The sequence below is a fragment of the Cibotium barometz genome, chromosome 19 (genome assembly GCF_041138505.1).
Source record: "Cibotium barometz isolate CiBa-2024 chromosome 19, ASM4113850v1, whole genome shotgun sequence".
NCBI classification, from domain to species: Eukaryota; Viridiplantae; Streptophyta; class Polypodiopsida; order Cyatheales; family Cibotiaceae; genus Cibotium; species Cibotium barometz.
In genome coordinates, this window is record NC_141064.1 from 29,782,642 (window position 1) to 29,800,251 (window position 17,610).

Here is a 17,610-nt window from a genome sequence, read left to right on the forward strand (position 1 = left end):
ATGCCATTTGGTCTAACAAATGCACCAGCAACCTTTCAGCGGTTTAATGAGTCATGTATTCAAGGAGTACCTTAGGCAATTTCTTGAGATCTTCATGGATGATTTATGTGTTCACTCACAAGAGCGTGATGATCATATAGAACACCTCAGACTTGCGTTTCAAAAGTGTCAAGTTTATCGTATATGCTTGAATCCTGACAAGTGCAAATTCATGGTAAGACAAGGGAAAATTTTGGACCCTATTGTTTCTCGCAATGGGATTTCAACAGATATGGATAAAATTGATGTCAATATCTCATTACCTCGGCCTATCAACCCTAAAGGGGTACAAATATTCATGGGACATTGTGGCTATTATCATCGATTCATCTACATGTACGCTGTCCTAGCCAGACCATTATATGCTCCTCTTGTAAAGTTTAATTGGACTGATGAGTGTGAGGAATCCTTTGAAAAGTTGAAGCAAGCATTAGTGACTGCACCCATCTTACGGGCACCAGATTGGAACCAAATCTTTCATGTCCATATTGATGCTTCAAACTTTGCAATTGGATGTATTTTGGCTCAATCGGGAGAACATAATAAGGATTTCCCAATCTTATATGCTAGTCGACAGTTGAACAATGCTGAGAAGAATTATACCACAACAGAAAGAGAAGGTTTGTCCATGATATATGCAGTGAAAAAGTTTCGCCATTACCTTTTGGCAAACAAATTCATAGTTTTTGTGGACCATCAAGCATTGCTATATTTGGTGAATAAACCTTGCGCAACTGGAAGGATTGTGAGGTGGTTTGTCATCCTTCTTGAGGTTGATTTTGAAGTGGTAGTCCGAAAAGGAACAACTCATCTTAGGGTAGATCATTTGTCTCGATTCACCTCTGGCAAAGCTCTTGTGTGGGTGTGGATGATGATATGTTAGATTCAACACTTTTCCTTGTAGAGACAGCTCCTAAATGGTCTGAATCCATCTTAAAAATTTTGACAAGTGGGCATATACAACTAGCGGGTCCTAATGTAGACCTATGGCGACCATTCAAGTTAATCTCAGGGAGATTATATCGTCAGGGTAATGATGGAGTGTTGCGGCTTATACCTAACCCTGACCAATATGAGGAGATCTTGGAATGGGCACATGCGGGTATCAGTGGAATCCATGCATCAGCTACTACTTGTGTGCGACGTATATCTCAAGATGGGCAATGGTGGCCTACCATGCATGCGGATGCTGAAAAATTTGTTCGTAACTGTGCTTCATGTCAAATTCAACAGCCAATTCATAATGTCACATTATTCCAAATTTCAACTACACCAAGTTGGAGTAAGTATATTGTGGACTATCTTCAGCATGGTCATACTGATCAAAAAATTCCTAAATATCGAAAGCATGCTATTGAAGTTGAAGCGGCAAACTATATGCTGATAGAGGGCCAACTCTACAAGAGGGGCAAGGATGGCAACTTACGCATGTGTGTATGTGAAGCTGACTACTTGAAAATCTTGACTCATGCACATGCAGGTGTTGGGGGGTGGACACTTTTCGGGCAATACCACAGCTAAGTTGATTAGGTGGTCTGGGCTTTCGTGGCCAACCTTACAAATGGATGCCAAAGAATATGTAAAACATTGTGACGATTGTCAAAGGACCAAACCTCCTATCACAAAGGACAATATGCCATTGCGGCTTATGTTAAGCACACATGGTTTTGCAAAATGGGGTATTGATTTTGTCGGTCCCATTAAACCTCCAGCTCGTCACACACGCATGCCAAATATATTATAGTCGCAACTGACTATTTGACTAAATGGGTAGAGGCAAAGGCTACAGTTAAAAATGATGCCAGAACCACAGCCAAGTTCTTGTATGAGTACGTGTTTACACGCTATGGCTTACCTATTGAAATCCTTAGTGATCAAGGTGTGCACTTTATGAATGAGGTCATAGAGTTTTTGCTTCAAGAATTTATGGTAATTCACAAGCGTTCTGCACCCTATCATCCCTAGACCAATGGACAAGCTGGGAGTACTAACAAGATTCTCTGCACAACACTCACAAAGATTGTTGAGGGACATAGGACTGATTGGGAGCAAAAGTTACACTCAGTTCTTTGGGCATATAGGACAGCCTATTAAACATCTGTGGGCATATGAGCTTGCTTTTGGGCTAGATGCAATTCTTCCCATTGAATTTCTTGTACCTACTCTACGAGTTGCTAAACAATTGAGCTGGACTGGTCATGAGCTTTCTCAACGCATTGATGAATTGGAAAAGCTTGATGAGACCCGCTTATTGGCGGTAATGGGGATGTATGCCGAGAAGAGGAGACAAAAGCAATGGTATGATAGAAATGTAACAACTGGCCGATTCAAAAAAGGGGACCTTGTGCTCTTGTACACACTTAAGAAGCAGAAGAGAAAGCTCAAGAAATGTGGCCTAGGACCGTTTGTGATTAATGAGCTTACTCCAAGTGGTGCAGTGCGTTTAGAGACACTAGAAGGTGAGCAAATGCCTAACTTCATTAATGGAAGTCGTCTCAAGAAATACAATGAACCATTAACTGAAGCCATGCTTCAACAAATGCATACTGCACACACACGGAAAGAAGCACATGACCTACTTAAACATCAAGCTCAAGAAGAGGCTAAAGCTAGAGTTGCAAAAGCCAAGGAGCGTCGCAAGGCTTCTATGTTAGCCTTACAGTTGGCTACTAATGAACAATATGTCGATCCTTTCAATATTCAAGTGTGTCTTCATGAGACTACCTACTTTGTCTCTGCCTTAATTGACTCTGGTGTGCAGATTATAATGTTCTCTTGTTTGACACATGGATAGCCTTGCGACAACCAACACTTGTGCACATTCCTATTGACTTACGAAGCTTCTCAGGTGAAGATAACCCTATAGAGGAAAAATGTGTCATTATGATGTCCATTCAGGATCACCAGATATCAGTTCCCTTTTATGTGGCAAGTAAGGCAGTGGTAGAGGCTGTTCTCGGTCGATCATGTTTAAGTGCTACCAATTGTTCATTAGATTGGAAGAATAGACAATACAAATTGCAAATTGATTCTGATTGCATCTTGGGATCTGCTACTCCATGAGCTTTATCATGTCAAAAGGGTGGTGTTTCTACCTTACACAACCCACTTTTAAAATCTGCTCTTGAAGCTCCAACACAAATGATGTGGATAATCGATGAGTCCTCAAGTGAGGGCCATGGCTGGCATGTTCCAACTACTCTAGTCACTGCTCAAAGAAGGCCAGGCAAGAAGAAATTATCAATTTGGCTACCCAAAGATGCATACAAACTTGTACCATCTAGCCTAGTTGCTAAGCCTCCTAAAAAGCACATCTTTTCCAAGCCTAAACCTCAGATTGTTACTCATTGGGTCCCAAAGCATGTTCTTAAAGCACAAGGCTATTATGAGGGTGCAACAGCACTTTGGCTTCCCAAATGCCATGGTTTACTAGAGGTAAAAGAGTGTATCAAAAAAGATTCCAAAAGCCACTCTTGGTTTTCCATATCAGTGGGTGCAAAGGAAATCAACACAACCTCTTCAAGATAGGATAGGTGCAAAGGAAATCAACACAACCTCTTCAAGATAGGATAGGTGGTTGTGATAGCACCTACAAATCTCCTTGTGTTGACCTTTCCAAAACATGTATTGAATCACCAGTTGTCCCAATTTCTCCTTGTTACACAATTCCACCATCAACTTGTGTACCTAAGACAAATCCAACTTTACATGAGTCTCCTTTGAGCATAGATTCTAGCACTTCAATGCCTAAATCCTCTTATCTTGCTCAAATTCCTCGACAATTGCTAACCTTCCTACCTCTTAAGAAGGACATACCCAAAACCAAAGGTAAGGCATTAACACTACAATTGAAGCTCTTTGGTAGATCAGTGTTTGAATAGTCTCACATTTACCTCTTAAGAAGGACATACCCAAAACCAAAGGTAAGGCATTAACACTACAATTGAAGCTCTTTGGTAGATCAGTGTTTGAATAGTCTCACATTTACTAATGTGGTTCCTTATGCCTTTAGAGGATTGTGTTCTTTTTGAGATGATCTTATCTACAATGTTTTTGATTGGGATTGTAATGATGGATATGAGTGTATAAAGTTTGAAGTTTCTAAATTTCATTTTTCTACGACTAGATACCTCCTGATGTGGATGCTTAGTGAGATACATGTCCACCATGCATTGACCCTGATAGTACTCAACCTGAACATTGCGGGGGTTATAGTGCTCCTCCTTTTCAAACTCATTCTAGGTACTTTTATGCTCCCTTAAGTGAAAATTGCTATGGGCATCACTTTGTCACTTTATTCTATCAACAACATCACCCATTTCTACATTGTCAAGAGTGTGCACGACTCGTATTAGGAGAAGCTTCACACATTTGTTGGCTATGCCGCTCTTACTTTCGACGATATGGCACGGGCTTAATGAAACAAATTGTGGGAATTACACCCCAACGCCATAACCTTCTTGTTGATGTGAGAGGACCAAATCAACGTAGATTACCTGAGGAGGTTCAAGCACAACAATGGAGGGATACATGCATAAATGACTTGCAACCACCTATCTTGTAAGCCCTCCTTCCCCCAGTCTCAACATGTCAATTTTGGATCACTATGAGTACCTATATTGAGCAGTTCCAAAATCGAAATTGTCTTCTTAACCTTCCCATAGAACCAATGCTATATTTTAGTGAGGAAGCACTCCTTCCTCTACCACCTTCTCCAGAGGCCGATTTTTGTATAGGATTGTCCTTGCATCCTGAAGTGATTGATACCATCTTTCCAGCAGAAGTGGACATGGATCCACCACCAGTACAAGGGTAAGCTCATCAACTCCACAATAAGATCAACAAGCTAGGGTACTTTTCTCCCACTGGGTTTTTCCCCTCGGCTATATTCGGTGATTGGCACCAATAACAAATTTTATTCCTTTCTTTTCTTTTCTTGTTTGTTTAATAAACATTTTGCATAGATCTCAGCTAAACAAGAGTATACAAACACGCCCCAATAGTCCACGTACCGTGCACACAAATTAGGAAGGGGGGAGACATGCAACGCCTACAAAGAGCAAAGAGAAGCAATGCATCAATGCAAACGCATAACATCAACGAGCACTACAACAGGTGTATTCAAATCATAATCTTTTGTTCTTTATGTGCTTTTAACTTTTGGATATATTGTTTGCATGTTCACACACAGTTGGCTGGTTTAAGTTTTAAATTAGTTGTTAAAATGTGGTGAGTGATTTCTAGATTCTTAGAGGACTTAGTAGAAGGTATTTCTATTTGAAGACGGTGTAGGATATATACCAACGGAGTATGCCAAGTTCTTATGCTCTCGAAGTATATTAGTTATCCCTAGTGGTAGCTACCTCTTAGGTATGGGCTAGGTGCTAGGATTAATAAAAAATTTACGAAAATCATGCCCTAAAAAATATATACAAGTGAATTGAGACATGACGTGTTTACAGCCATGTGGAATGCTTGGTAGGACCTGGGGTTGTCTTAGCACCTTGGGGCCAATGCCTTGGTTTCCATGGGGTGAACATTGACATCTAAAGGATTCAGAAAAAGACCTTCAAGGACTCTATCGCCTTGATAGATGTTGGTAGGACTCTGGGGTACATTATGGGCCCTCGAGACCGATGCCCTCATCTTCATGGGGTACTCCTTATGTCAAAAAGAAAGAAAAGGGTCTGTCGTCCTTGAGATACTTAGCAGCCTTTAGATTCTCTTGGGCGGAGGTCTCTTGGCCATTGCTTGGGTCTCATTGTTGGGATGGGACCTTCCTCTTTATCTTTTACACACACACCCAAAAAAAAAAGGGAAAAGAAGAAGAGGTCCAATCACCATTGCTCATATTTAGGAGTAGGTTTGCCACTTAGGAATAACTTAAATACTTGTAGGACATTGAGACTACGGTCATAACCTGTGGTGTGCAAGCACTATCTACCACTTAGTCTCACTTTGACTAGTCTTTACTCACCTCTGACACATAGTGCTATGCAAAGGCAAGCACACTTGCCTTTGCATAGCACTATCTACCACTTAGTCTCACTTTGACTAGTCTTTACTCACCTCTGACACATAGCAGTCCACTGACAAAGGGTACTCTTCTTGAGAAGGTTAGTTAAAGGGAATGCTATCTAAGCATACCTGGGTATAAAGATCCTATGCCATCCGGTTAATCCTAGGAATCCTCTGACTTCCTTTACCGTCTTGGGTTCCGGCCAATCTACGAGTGCTTGGATCTTTGCGAGGTCAGGAGAAATCCCATCCTTTGATACTATGAATCCCAAGTATTCCACATGGTCAACAGAGAAAGAACACTTGCTCTTTTTTACAAAGAGTTGGTGTTTCTTTAGGATTTCCAAGACCTTGCGCACATGATCTTCATGATCTGCAACATTCTTTGAGTATATCAAGATATCATCAAAGAAGACAAGAACAAAACCATCTGAGAATATCCTGCATAAGACGATTAACATTCCCGGGGCATTAGTCAATCCAAACGGCATGACTGTGAACTCATAATGCCCATAGCGAGTATTGAATGCTATCTTCATGATGTCCTGTTCCTTGATTCTAATGTGGTAGTACCCGGATCTGAGATCTATCTTTGTGAACATTTGGGTCACACTTAACTGATCTAGAAGTTCATCAATCCTAGGGATAGGATATTTATTTTTAATTGTTAATCGATTTAATCCTTTGTAGTCAATACAGACTCTTAACGTTCCATCTTTCTTCTTTTGAAAGAGAACGGGTGCATTGGGTCTGATGAATCCCTACTCTAACAGTTGTCTTAACTGCTCCTTAAGTTCTATGGTTTTAGGGACTGGCATTTTGTATGCACGACGCTGGGCTATTGGCTGAGCTCCGGGGGTTAACTCGATCTCATGATCTACTTCGCGAGACGGAGGCATCTTAGTCAGCTCTTCAAGGAATACATTTGCATAATCACTTAACTACTCTGGTTCTTTAGCCTTGCATTTTATGTCTACCAAATTCATCTTAATGACATAAACAGCTTGCCTCTTTTTGAGTCCTTTTAATAATTTAGAAGCCTTGACTAATTGCAGCACTGGGGATCCGGAAATTCCAGTTCCTTGAACTTTATTCCCGTGAAGGACGAGGAAAGAGATGCTTCCTTTGTGACAATGAATATCAGCTTGATTATGGAGCCAATCCATTCCAAGGATTCCATCATAGACTCCCAAAGGTGGGACTCTGAACTGGCACTCTGTTACGTTTCCATCTAGACTAAATTAAATAAGGTCTGTCTTAAGGTGTGTGAAAAGAATCTTTCCACTGGCCAATTCCACTTGCATAGGTTTCCCTGATTTTTGATTTAGGACTAATTTACGTAAACATCCTGGGGAAATAAAAGAATGAGTACTGCCTGAATCAATCAAAAGCTTGAATTGCTTACCCTGGTACTTTGCTAGAGATTGGAGGACTGAAAATTGACGGTTATTCCCCTGATGCTCTATTGCGGCATAGATTTGTCCTTTTTCTTCCTCCACTTCCTCAGCTATACTGACGGCTCTAGCTGTTGCAGTCTGAGGTGGAACTCTCTCTCTTTGGTTTCCCCAATTCTAGGAGGGAGTTCGGAGACTGCTTTGCATGGAGGCTGTAGGCTGAGCTAGCACTCTTCTGGGGTTGTCCTGATTTTGGCACGAGGGACCTTGATTGGACTCATACGAAGGAGTCTGTCTCTGAATTCTGGGACCTTGGCTTCCTTGGCCCACATAAGGAGATGGGCAATCCTTAAGCTGGTGTCCAAACCCCTGACATCCGAAGCACCTGTTCTCACTTCGAAGATCTTCCCTCTGCATTCTTGAAAGAGTCGGAGCTCTTGAGAAAGAACTTCGAGAGAAAGGTTTTCCTTCATTCCTGAAATTTCCCGACTCCAGATTTTGGTTGGGACCTTGGTGTCTCTTTGGAGGAGGAAGGTTGGAAGAACTTCCCGGTGTCTGGAATCTCTTGAAGGATGAGGGAGCTGGCTTTGGCGGGACTTTTATGATGAAAGCTTTGGCGAAGTCCATTCTTACAGCTTCTGCCATGGAGACTGGTTTGGCATTCTTGACCAGTGTGACTAAGGTTTCGTTCATTCCCTGAATGAACCTGGCCATGAGTTTCTCTTCGTCTAGCGGTGGTGAATACTTGAGGAGAAGAGCAAATGCATGATGATATTCTTCAATGGTTTTGCTCCCCTAGTTTAGCTCTAAAAATTCATTCATCTTGGTTTCTAAAAATCCGAGGGGACAAAATCTCTTCCTTAGATCAAACCAAATCAAAAAGCGAGCCAAACTGGTCCAAATCTTATCCAAATTGAGTCAAACTGAACCTGGAAAATTCTAGAACCCAGTTGGACTTGGTCAGTGGCCTCCCTCACCTTTAAATAGATCCTTAGTCTTTTGTAAAACAATTTGTGAACTATACAATTACATTAAAATAAGGATATTTTCTATTATCCCTTAAAAATCCTCTACTTTTGGAGAGATTGGAGCTTCTCTCTCTTCAACAATCCTTTCTAGGATTGGGTATTCCTATCTAGATGGTTAGTGTCACAATGGTTTCTCCATGCCACCTTGGCTGTTTCCACAATTTTCAGCCTAGCAAGAGCAATTTTGCTCCTCTCGTTGTATCCTGTGACATAAAAATATTCCTCCATTGCTTCAACCCACTTCTCCACAGCCTCGCCCAAGTTCTCCTCTTCACCTTTGAAGGGTCCTAGCTGAGTTCCGTGAAGAGCCTTACGAATGTCGAGGTCAAGCTCTTCTTCATCAGTAGGATCTGGCTGACGGCCACAGTTCCCTTGCCTCATGATTCTGCCAAAAATTATACATTATTAAATTTTTATTTTGATTTCGTCAACAAGATCTTAAGACTTAAGAGGTTTGGAAAATAATTTCTTAAACAAGATAAATGATCTTATTGGAGATCTATGATATATGTCCGAGTAACAGATTTTTCTTCACCGATTCGTCACATAATAAACAATCACTTATACAACAGGAAATTTTTCCACAAAACATTTCCGTATTTATATAGTTATGTTAGTTAGATTAAGTCCTAGTAGGAAGACCCTTGTTATGTGGGAAGGAATCAGCGATGGCTGTGCCTCGTTAAAGGAGGAAAAAAGCAGTGATTTTATGGACCAAGTGCAAGTCTCTTCTTTGATCTAACCATGTGACTTCAGGTTTGGTCGGATCAGTTTGAATAGTTAAGACTTGACCCATTAGATTAATTTCTCGTTAGATGATTTTTCCTGGCAGAATCGCCCATGCCTCTTCCAAGCGAGGGAAGTTTTTACGGGTTCGGTTTTCGAAGGAACCGCCGGGCTAGTCTCTTGTCAGGACATCCGAGGCCCCGAGTGTGGATCCCTGCCCCACGCGAGAGGTTGATGTTGCTTCCACCGCCTACCTTGAAGGGGGCACCGTAGAGGGGACAGGGGTCGCACTGCTGGTATCAGAGCTTTGTTGAAAGCTAATAAGGAAAATTGAATTCTTATCACAAATTTGTAATAAAAACTTAGAAAGCGCATTTACATATTGTATTTTCATTCCTTAAGCTTCATTAATGAAGAATTTTAATCAAATAATTTGGTTTTATAGATGGTACTTCCACACTTATCTGGTGTTCCTGATCTCACCCAGTCACAAGATATGACTACTTTCGCCTTCGAGCATCTCATCTCTTCTGCTACAACTCGAACGAGCCGAGCCAGAATCACAGGCCATTTCGAGGATTTATTTCCCTGATCCAGCGGAGAGATGACAACACAAGTGGTTTGCAGGGCAGTATGTCCATGCCTCTTGCGACTAGCATGCGATGCTAAGGCAGAATATCTCATTGACCATGATTCTGATGAGGCTGAAAGTGATACATGGTGTTATTTTATATCACCCAACGCCTCAAAATTTTAGACTTTCCTGTCATATCTACAGACTTCTTAGTCACTTTATTCCTAATAAGGAGAAGATAGTAGCTCCCTTGGCAGTAAGGGAACATTTGTATCAGGGCATGTCTATAGCCCAGTATCACTGTCTAATGCATCTCCCCGAGGAGATTTTGACTTTCTGGAGCCGAGATGCTCTATGTACATATTGCAACCTTATTTGTATCACAGGAATCCCCCGATCCACCCCAACTGGCCCATGGGTTAGCCAACCACTCGACATTGTATTGGTGGGATTCTTTTATAAAGATTTGGTTATGTTTTGCCTGGGTACCGAGGAAAAGAGTTCCCAGGTCCCCTAGCTGGTGTTTCATGCAAAAATTAAGGTAGGCATACCACGTACACACCCAATATGAAATTACTATTATAACAGAATCGACTATCTACAAAACAATCCTTCAATGAAAATTATAGTATTACTGATCATAATCCTCCAAAATATTGAGTCCATTGTATTATAAAATATGTCATCTGGACTCTCCGTTGAAGACCAGCTGGCCAACCAAAACGAGATCTAATATCAAAATTTGATTCACAAGTCATTCTTTTTAGTCCATCTGAATCTTCCTCGACGCATGCATGGGTGTCCTAGCAACCGCGAGCCCGTGCATCACCTGGTCAAAATCCTCTAGGATCCTACTGGGAAGATGAGAGCTCACAAGTATCTATTGCAAGGAAATGATTGCATATTTCAAAATACATATATACGAGTGACTAGTATATTAGTCACTTGTACATATATTTCAAAATACCTATACATGAGTGACCAGTATATTAGTCACTTATATATAAGTGACTAGTATACTAGTCTTAAGCAACTATGTACACTGAGTCTGTAGACTTTTCCTTTTTGATATTAAGCATAGAGTAAGGCTGCTTTATATAATCCTTTGTATGAGTAAGGTGGCAAAGTGCCTTACTAGTAGGTTAGGCGAATGTGTGTGTGTGTGTGTGTGTATGTATGTATGTATATGTGTGTGTATGTATATGTATGTAAGTATATATTTGTGTGAGTATGTACACACACACACACACACACACATACACACACACACACATATATTTATGTATGTATGCATATGTATGTGTGTGTGTGTATGTATGCATATGTATGTATGTGTGTGTGTGCGTGTGTGTGTGTGTACACACATATATACACAAATATACATATGCCCCATGGATGTGCTATGGAAGGGGGCATACACAATTACACAAGTACACAAGGGGGTGGGGGGAGGACCCACCTACGTGTGGGTAAGTGTAGGGTAGAAAACTCTTAAAAAAGACATAGATTCATACTATTAAAATGATAAATAGATTCATTACATCAAAGTTATAAGCACATTAGTCTACTTTGTCTAATGTCATTATTTTGATTAAGATCAAGTCGCTTTCTATGTAGCTAAGAAATAATCGATACATATTCTTTACCCAAATAAAGATGAAGAGTTTACTTAAATAAAGATAAAGAGTTTACTATTTAGTTGTATCCTCACTGAAGTCGCTAGTATTGATTTCATTCAAAGAACTTCAAAACATTCACATTCTAATGAAGAGAAATGGCGAGATAAGCTTTTTTAGTGTTAAGGAGTAGTGTTATTTACGAGATCAAGTATACAAAATGGGTAAAATAGGTTATTTATAATAAAATCCTAATTGCATTTTTTAATTCAAGCCTTTTTTTAAAATGGGATGTTTAGAATATTGTGTCTCAAGATCGCCGTTGGAGATAAATAGGTAATTATGATAAAATCCTAATTGTATTTTTTTATTCAAGCCTTTTTTTTTGCAAATGTACTACCCTATGGATTTAAGTTCACAACCTTCAACTTGCGGCTCAGACCACCAAGCCAAGGTATGGGAATTGGTTATAAAATTGAGTAAACCAGGCATCCAAAAAAAAAAACCACTTGAGTTTTGACTTATAGTATACAAGGCAATTTGTACATGAATGATTAGGATAACTTTACAATATTAGGATAATTTTTTAAAATGTTAAAATGGCAAGCTCCACAATGGGAAATTCAATTCAATATTCCATGGCTTTGTAACCATGGTTAATCCTAAGCCACTCCATGTTTCTTGTTGTAGGTGGTGCTCTTACAATGTTTTTTTTTTTTTTGGTTATAGGTGGTGCTCTTACAATGGGCAATGAAGCTCCCATGATGGAGCTCTTATAAGAAACAAGAAGAGATGAACTAGTCATGGTCTCCTCAACCATAAATATAAATTAATCAGCTATGCTGATCCAATTGTTTTCTGATAAAACTTGAAGGAAGACAATAGAGCACTCATTACAAAGACCGTGCCAGCCACCAATGTCAAAACCACAGAAAGTGTTGACCTTGAGCAATAATCCGCAGAGAGTGTAGCACTCTTACATATAGAAGGAATATATACAAGAGCCCCCACGCCCACTGATCCAGCTGATAATAGCAAATAGGCAAGTATCTGCACTAACACATTTCATTATAGAGCAATCAAGAGCTCAATTTAGTGCTTAATATTTAAGAAGAAAAAACAAGTGTTAAAACTTTCTTCAAACATTAGATCAATAAATTAATAGGTTGATAAGTTTTGCCATTGTATTGACTACTTTTTGTTTTGGGTGCTCAATTTTTCTAGGGTTAGATAGATGCCCAAGGGTGTTAGTGCAAAGGAGACCATTTTTTTAAAAGATTTGCTTACAATCTTTACAATTACTACTAGAGGTGTCTTGTTTCTTAGCTAAGGGATCCTAAATATTTATCTTAGAAGCACATGTGCACATGCACGCTTGTACACACATGTGCACGTGCACACATGTACCATGCACATACGAATGCGCATGTACACATATACTTGTGTATGAATGAATGTATGAATGTATGTGTTTGTTCACCAAAACATATACGGTATACCTATTTTGCTTTTCCCTCTCCATGCATGTGATATGGAGGTTTCCTTAGAACTAAGGCCTTACCACATTTCCTTATAAGTGAGGCCCTACAGGATAAATAGTCTTTATTATGGGATATGGTCCTTATTACAAATGCAACTTTAAAGGATTTGTTTCTTACAATTCAGTTCATCTCCCACTGCCTTTTTAAATGGGTTAATACTAAGTATTTCCCTCCTTTTTATTCTACCAATAATTATTATTGAGATGGGGCAATAAAAATGGATACCTTTTCCCTTGAAGCTAATATTCTTACAAAGGCACCCACCCTTCTTATAAAATGGGCATTGCTAAGGTGACCTATCACCATTATCTTGAGGTACATGAGCTGTACCACTTAGCTTTTATCTTTTCTTATAAAACCCTATAACATTACATTAGCTAAGGCTTTTAATTCCCTTTTTTAATACATGATTTAAGTCATGTTGGACTACATTTAATCTCTCGCCACTATGTCAAGTATGTTGTTAGGTGCTTAGGTTTAAAGTAATAAATGGATTGGTATGTCTTAGTATATTAACTTAATTGCATTAAGTCAATCTTTAATGAATGCAATTGATTATCTTTGGCATTTAATGGATAAATTTCGGGTGATTTTTTTTGGAATTTTTATCATCAATATTCCATGGATGTGCTTAGTTTTTGGATTATTAATTATGATGTTAAATAAGAAGAGGTACCTGATCCACCAGCATAGTTAAAAATAGCCAGGTCCTTGTAGATTTAGCTTCTATGCCTAAAGTGTGAGACCTTAATTTTTGGGCTACCATAGCTCCAAGTTGGAGAATAGAAATAATGAATGCAGTGGCTGAGATGCCAGCAACATACCTATTGATCACCAATTTATCAGTTTGATGAAGATATGAACACTTGTTCTTAACCGAAATCTTTTTTTAAAGCTATATAGAAATCCTCATCCCATTGAAATAGCAGTGCTAAAATTCCCACTTAAATTGCCAACAAGCACTTTTAAATCCAATGGGGGCTTGTGTCTTTTGTGCATGTGTGTGTGTGTGTGTGTGTGTGTGTGTGTGTGTGAGTGAGTGACATTACAGAGGGGTTACTCATGGAAAAAAAAAACAATTTATGCATATATACTTGCATGAGATGATATATACTTTTCCAGAAACATGCAACCACCTTTTTTTTTTTTGGGGGGGGGGGGGGGGGGGGGGGGGGGGGGGGGGTCACCCTTTGCATGCAGATGATATGGAAACAAACCATGCTACAGCATACGATTACATGAAGAATCGGGTCACTGATGTGGTACCTGAACCCAGCAATTCTGCTGTAAGACACGGTCGTGCCATTGATCCAGACTGTGTTTGTGATCATGACACAGAAGGCCACTGCACTGGCTATGGCTGCCATGGATCTGAGGACAACATCCGTGACTGCGAGATGATGATCAGTGTTGATATGCCTTCTGCTGGATGAGGTTGATGAGGGTGCTGCTTGCATAGTGCTGGTTCTACCAAACTGCATCTGTTTGGAGCTAGATGTGGGCAATAATTGCTGTGGTTGGAAGGCATTACTGGCCCTGCTTGGTGTTATCACTGACACACGCGGTGCAGCAGTGGAAAGATATCTGTTAAGCTGAGGAGGGCTTCCTGGTCGAACGCCCTGTGGTCTTAATTAGAGTTAGGAACCAGTGAATTGAATTTTTCTGATGACTAAACCATGGAGAAAAAAAGCATAGATTCATGATAATGCCTATTTCTGCTGTCTCTTGTGATATGAGTTGAACATCATGCTTAAATGTGAATGAAACAATAAGTAGATTATGAATTCAACTCATGTACCTGTACTGCTGCTTGATTAACAGAGCTCATACGATTGAGTTGTGGTTGTTGCTGCTGCTCCATATTCATCTGAGTAGGAGAAATGCTCAAGGATCTGTTGATACTGGATTGCATCCTTGCAGGAGAGGATGGTTGTTGTTGTTGGGTTTGCATTTGCCTTGGAGAAATGCTCATACGAGTATTAATATTGGCTTGCATTTTGGCCGGCTGATGAAATTGCTGCTGCCCCATCATGGATTGAGCAGTAGGAGAAAAGCTTGTGGATCTGTTAATCATGCGATTATGATTACTGGATGGCATTGTAGCTGGATGATCTTCATGGAAATGCACCATTTGGGCAGTAGGAGAGATACTTTTGGACTGGTTATTAGCAACGATGATGTTATTAGGTTTGGAAGGAGGGTCATCATCATCATAATGTGTGATTTGGGCAGTAGGAGAGAAACTCATGGACCTGTTGATGATGTTAGGGTTGGCCGGCGCCGTGGGCGGCGGATTCTGTTGTTGTGGCGGCGGTGTCAGATGATTCCAATGTCTAGGAGATATGCTGAATGAACGGCTGGGATGACCTTGCATGGCAGCAGCAGGAGGCTGCTGAGATAAATGCTGTTGGAGCACTGGTTTTCTTGGAGATTGTGGTGGTGGTGGTTGTTGCAGTAAGGATTTTCTTGGAGATTGCTGTTGCTGTGATGTAATCTGCCTTGGCCTTGGAGATTGCACTTGGGGCATCTGCTGGGGCCTTGGATTAACGTTAAGTGATGTTGGGTTAACGATAATAGTCTTCCTTTTGGTGGGCGAAGGGTGCCTGATTTGTTCTTGTTGTGGTAATGCCATGCGCCCTTGCTGTTGATCACCCGCATGCTGAGTGGGAGAGACGCTCATGCATCTCTGCAAGGCCTGCTGCTGCTGCTGCTGCATGTGCACATGACGAGGAGACCATTGTTGTTCTTGCTGCTGCACAGGAGATCCACTCGTTGGCCTGGTAACCGCCATATCCATATTCAGAGAAGCCCTAACTTGCCCACCACCCACCTGTTGTAATGAAGTGCGTTTTGCAGGCGGATTGGTCGAAGAAGATCCCATTACATTCATCACGGCTTCTGGTGATAATGGTGGATTAACGCTCACTAATTGTGGATTAGGCGGCAGTTGTTGCTGTGGGTGGCGACGCTGCTGGTGGTGGGTGGGATCTCCTCCCGTCCTCAGGAGGCCGGTTATAAGCTGCCGCCATGATCACATTTCACTAACTCTCACAATGCCGCAGTATCAGTATACTAACGCGCGCACAGAGACACACAGACAGAGAGAGAGAGAGAGAGAGAGCGAGCGAGCGAGCGAGCGAGGCCCTCCGCCAACCACCTACACGGTCTTCCCTGTCGTCCATTTTCTTTTGGCTTTCACACTTGCTTGCATTGGGGCGGACATGCATTGTTGCGGACACATTGCCTTGTGGACTCAATCAATAGGTGGGCGAAATTAGCTCCATGGATAAGCCACATGCAATGTGAATTGGCAATGGAGATCTTAGTCACCCACACATCACTGACAGGAAATGTAAGTTACAACCTTTACACCGAAATATATAAAGTATAGTTCACCAAAAAAAAAAAGTTGTCTTTGCAAATGATGTCATACACTTTTATAGTGTTTTTATTGTGATTATATTAATATTCATCAGATTAAGTGCCCAAATTCAGAGATGAAGTGAAGTGCAACAAAAAGGAGGACATCTCCTGAGTCCTTAGTTAAAATCCTCACATCCGATGTGCATTAAAAAATGTCACCCAAATTTACAAGACAAACAAATACCATGATGATGTGAAGGAGTACCAAAAAACTATTCTATTAGCCACTTGCTTGAATCGACTATGCACCCAAATTTGGCATGTATTGCAAATCCATCTTTGTATTCAATTTGTAGCTATTGATACATTCAAGCCAAGTCCTTCTCACCTTTCAATTATGCCTAATTCACAAAGTATCAAGTACATGCCAGAGTAGAGAGAAAATCTTTTAAGAAATGAAGATAGCCTCAATACATAATAAGACCATGTCGAAGAAAATAACATAACTTGCTCGTTATTTATTAACATAAATAGCAATAATGTGTGATAATATAAAGCTAGGAATTGCAAGATTAGAAGCTCATTAGAACAAAGTCAACCACCTCAAACTATCATAATTGTTTTCTAGTACCTCAACTTAGTTACCAACAACAACAAAGAAATCAACTATTAGAAGCACAATTATAAGAATTCACATACAAAAGCATTTTGGAATTGTGATGGTACACTTTGGTCTCCATCACATTCATTGAGACCTTTCAAAATCATTGCATTTGTATTCTATGTAGTCTCTATGTAGACCTTTCAAAGTCATGGAATTGTATTCTATGTAGTCTCTATGTAGACCTTTCAAGGTCATAGCATTTGTATTCTATGTAGTCTCTATGTAGAGAAGAGACCAATGGCATCATAGTTCTCCAAATGGCCCATCAAAACTAGAAGGGTACACATGGCAGTATATCCAAAAGAAACTTGTGCACCATTACATTAAGAGGATTATGACGTATGGCCTTGTTACATAGATCACACTTGGGCAATGTGATCACAATGGTAGAGAATGATAAATGAGAAAGATTTATGTGGAAAGGCATATATAGGCACCCTTTAACATGCACACACACACACACACGCACACATGCATCTCTCTCTCTCTCTCTCTCTCTCTCTCTCTCTCTCTCTCTCTCTCTCTCTCTCTCTCTCTCTCTCTTTATACATATGTGTGTACACAGATTCATGTATATATGTGTGTACACAGATTCATGTATATATGTGTATACATATACATATATATACATGTATATATGCATGAAT

The 17,610-nt window shown here is 40.3% G+C and overlaps 1 protein-coding gene across 1 annotated transcript; it reads right to left on the reverse strand.

Annotated features, from left to right (window-relative positions):
* Positions 1-12,128: 12,128 nt before the first annotated feature.
* On the reverse strand, positions 12,129-16,056 carry LOC147628429 (uncharacterized). Its single transcript, XM_086814173.1, has 4 exons — positions 14,735-16,056; positions 14,203-14,555; positions 13,613-13,760; positions 12,129-12,445 (listed from the first exon to the last, which is right to left on the reverse strand). Exons 1-4 carry the CDS (start codon positions 15,824-15,826, stop codon positions 12,233-12,235), a joined length of 1,806 nt encoding a protein of 601 aa, XP_086670299.1. The 5' UTR covers positions 15,827-16,056; the 3' UTR covers positions 12,129-12,232.
* Positions 16,057-17,610: the final 1,554 nt, after the last annotated feature.

What these genes read in the sequence shown, in the direction of transcription:
- LOC147628429 (XM_086814173.1), bottom strand. Translation starts at nt 15,826, where the DNA reads ATGAATGTAATGGGATCTTCTTCGACCAATCCGCCTGCAAAACGCACT. An exon ending in AGCAGAATTGCTGGGTTCAG is followed by an intron (nt 13,761 to 14,202) that starts GTACCACATCAG and finishes GGTGATCAATAG; the next exon opens with GTATGTTGCTGGCATCTCAG. An exon ending in TAACTATGCTGGTGGATCAG is followed by an intron (nt 12,446 to 13,612) that starts GTACCTCTTCTT and finishes GTGTTAGTGCAG; the next exon opens with ATACTTGCCTATTTGCTATT.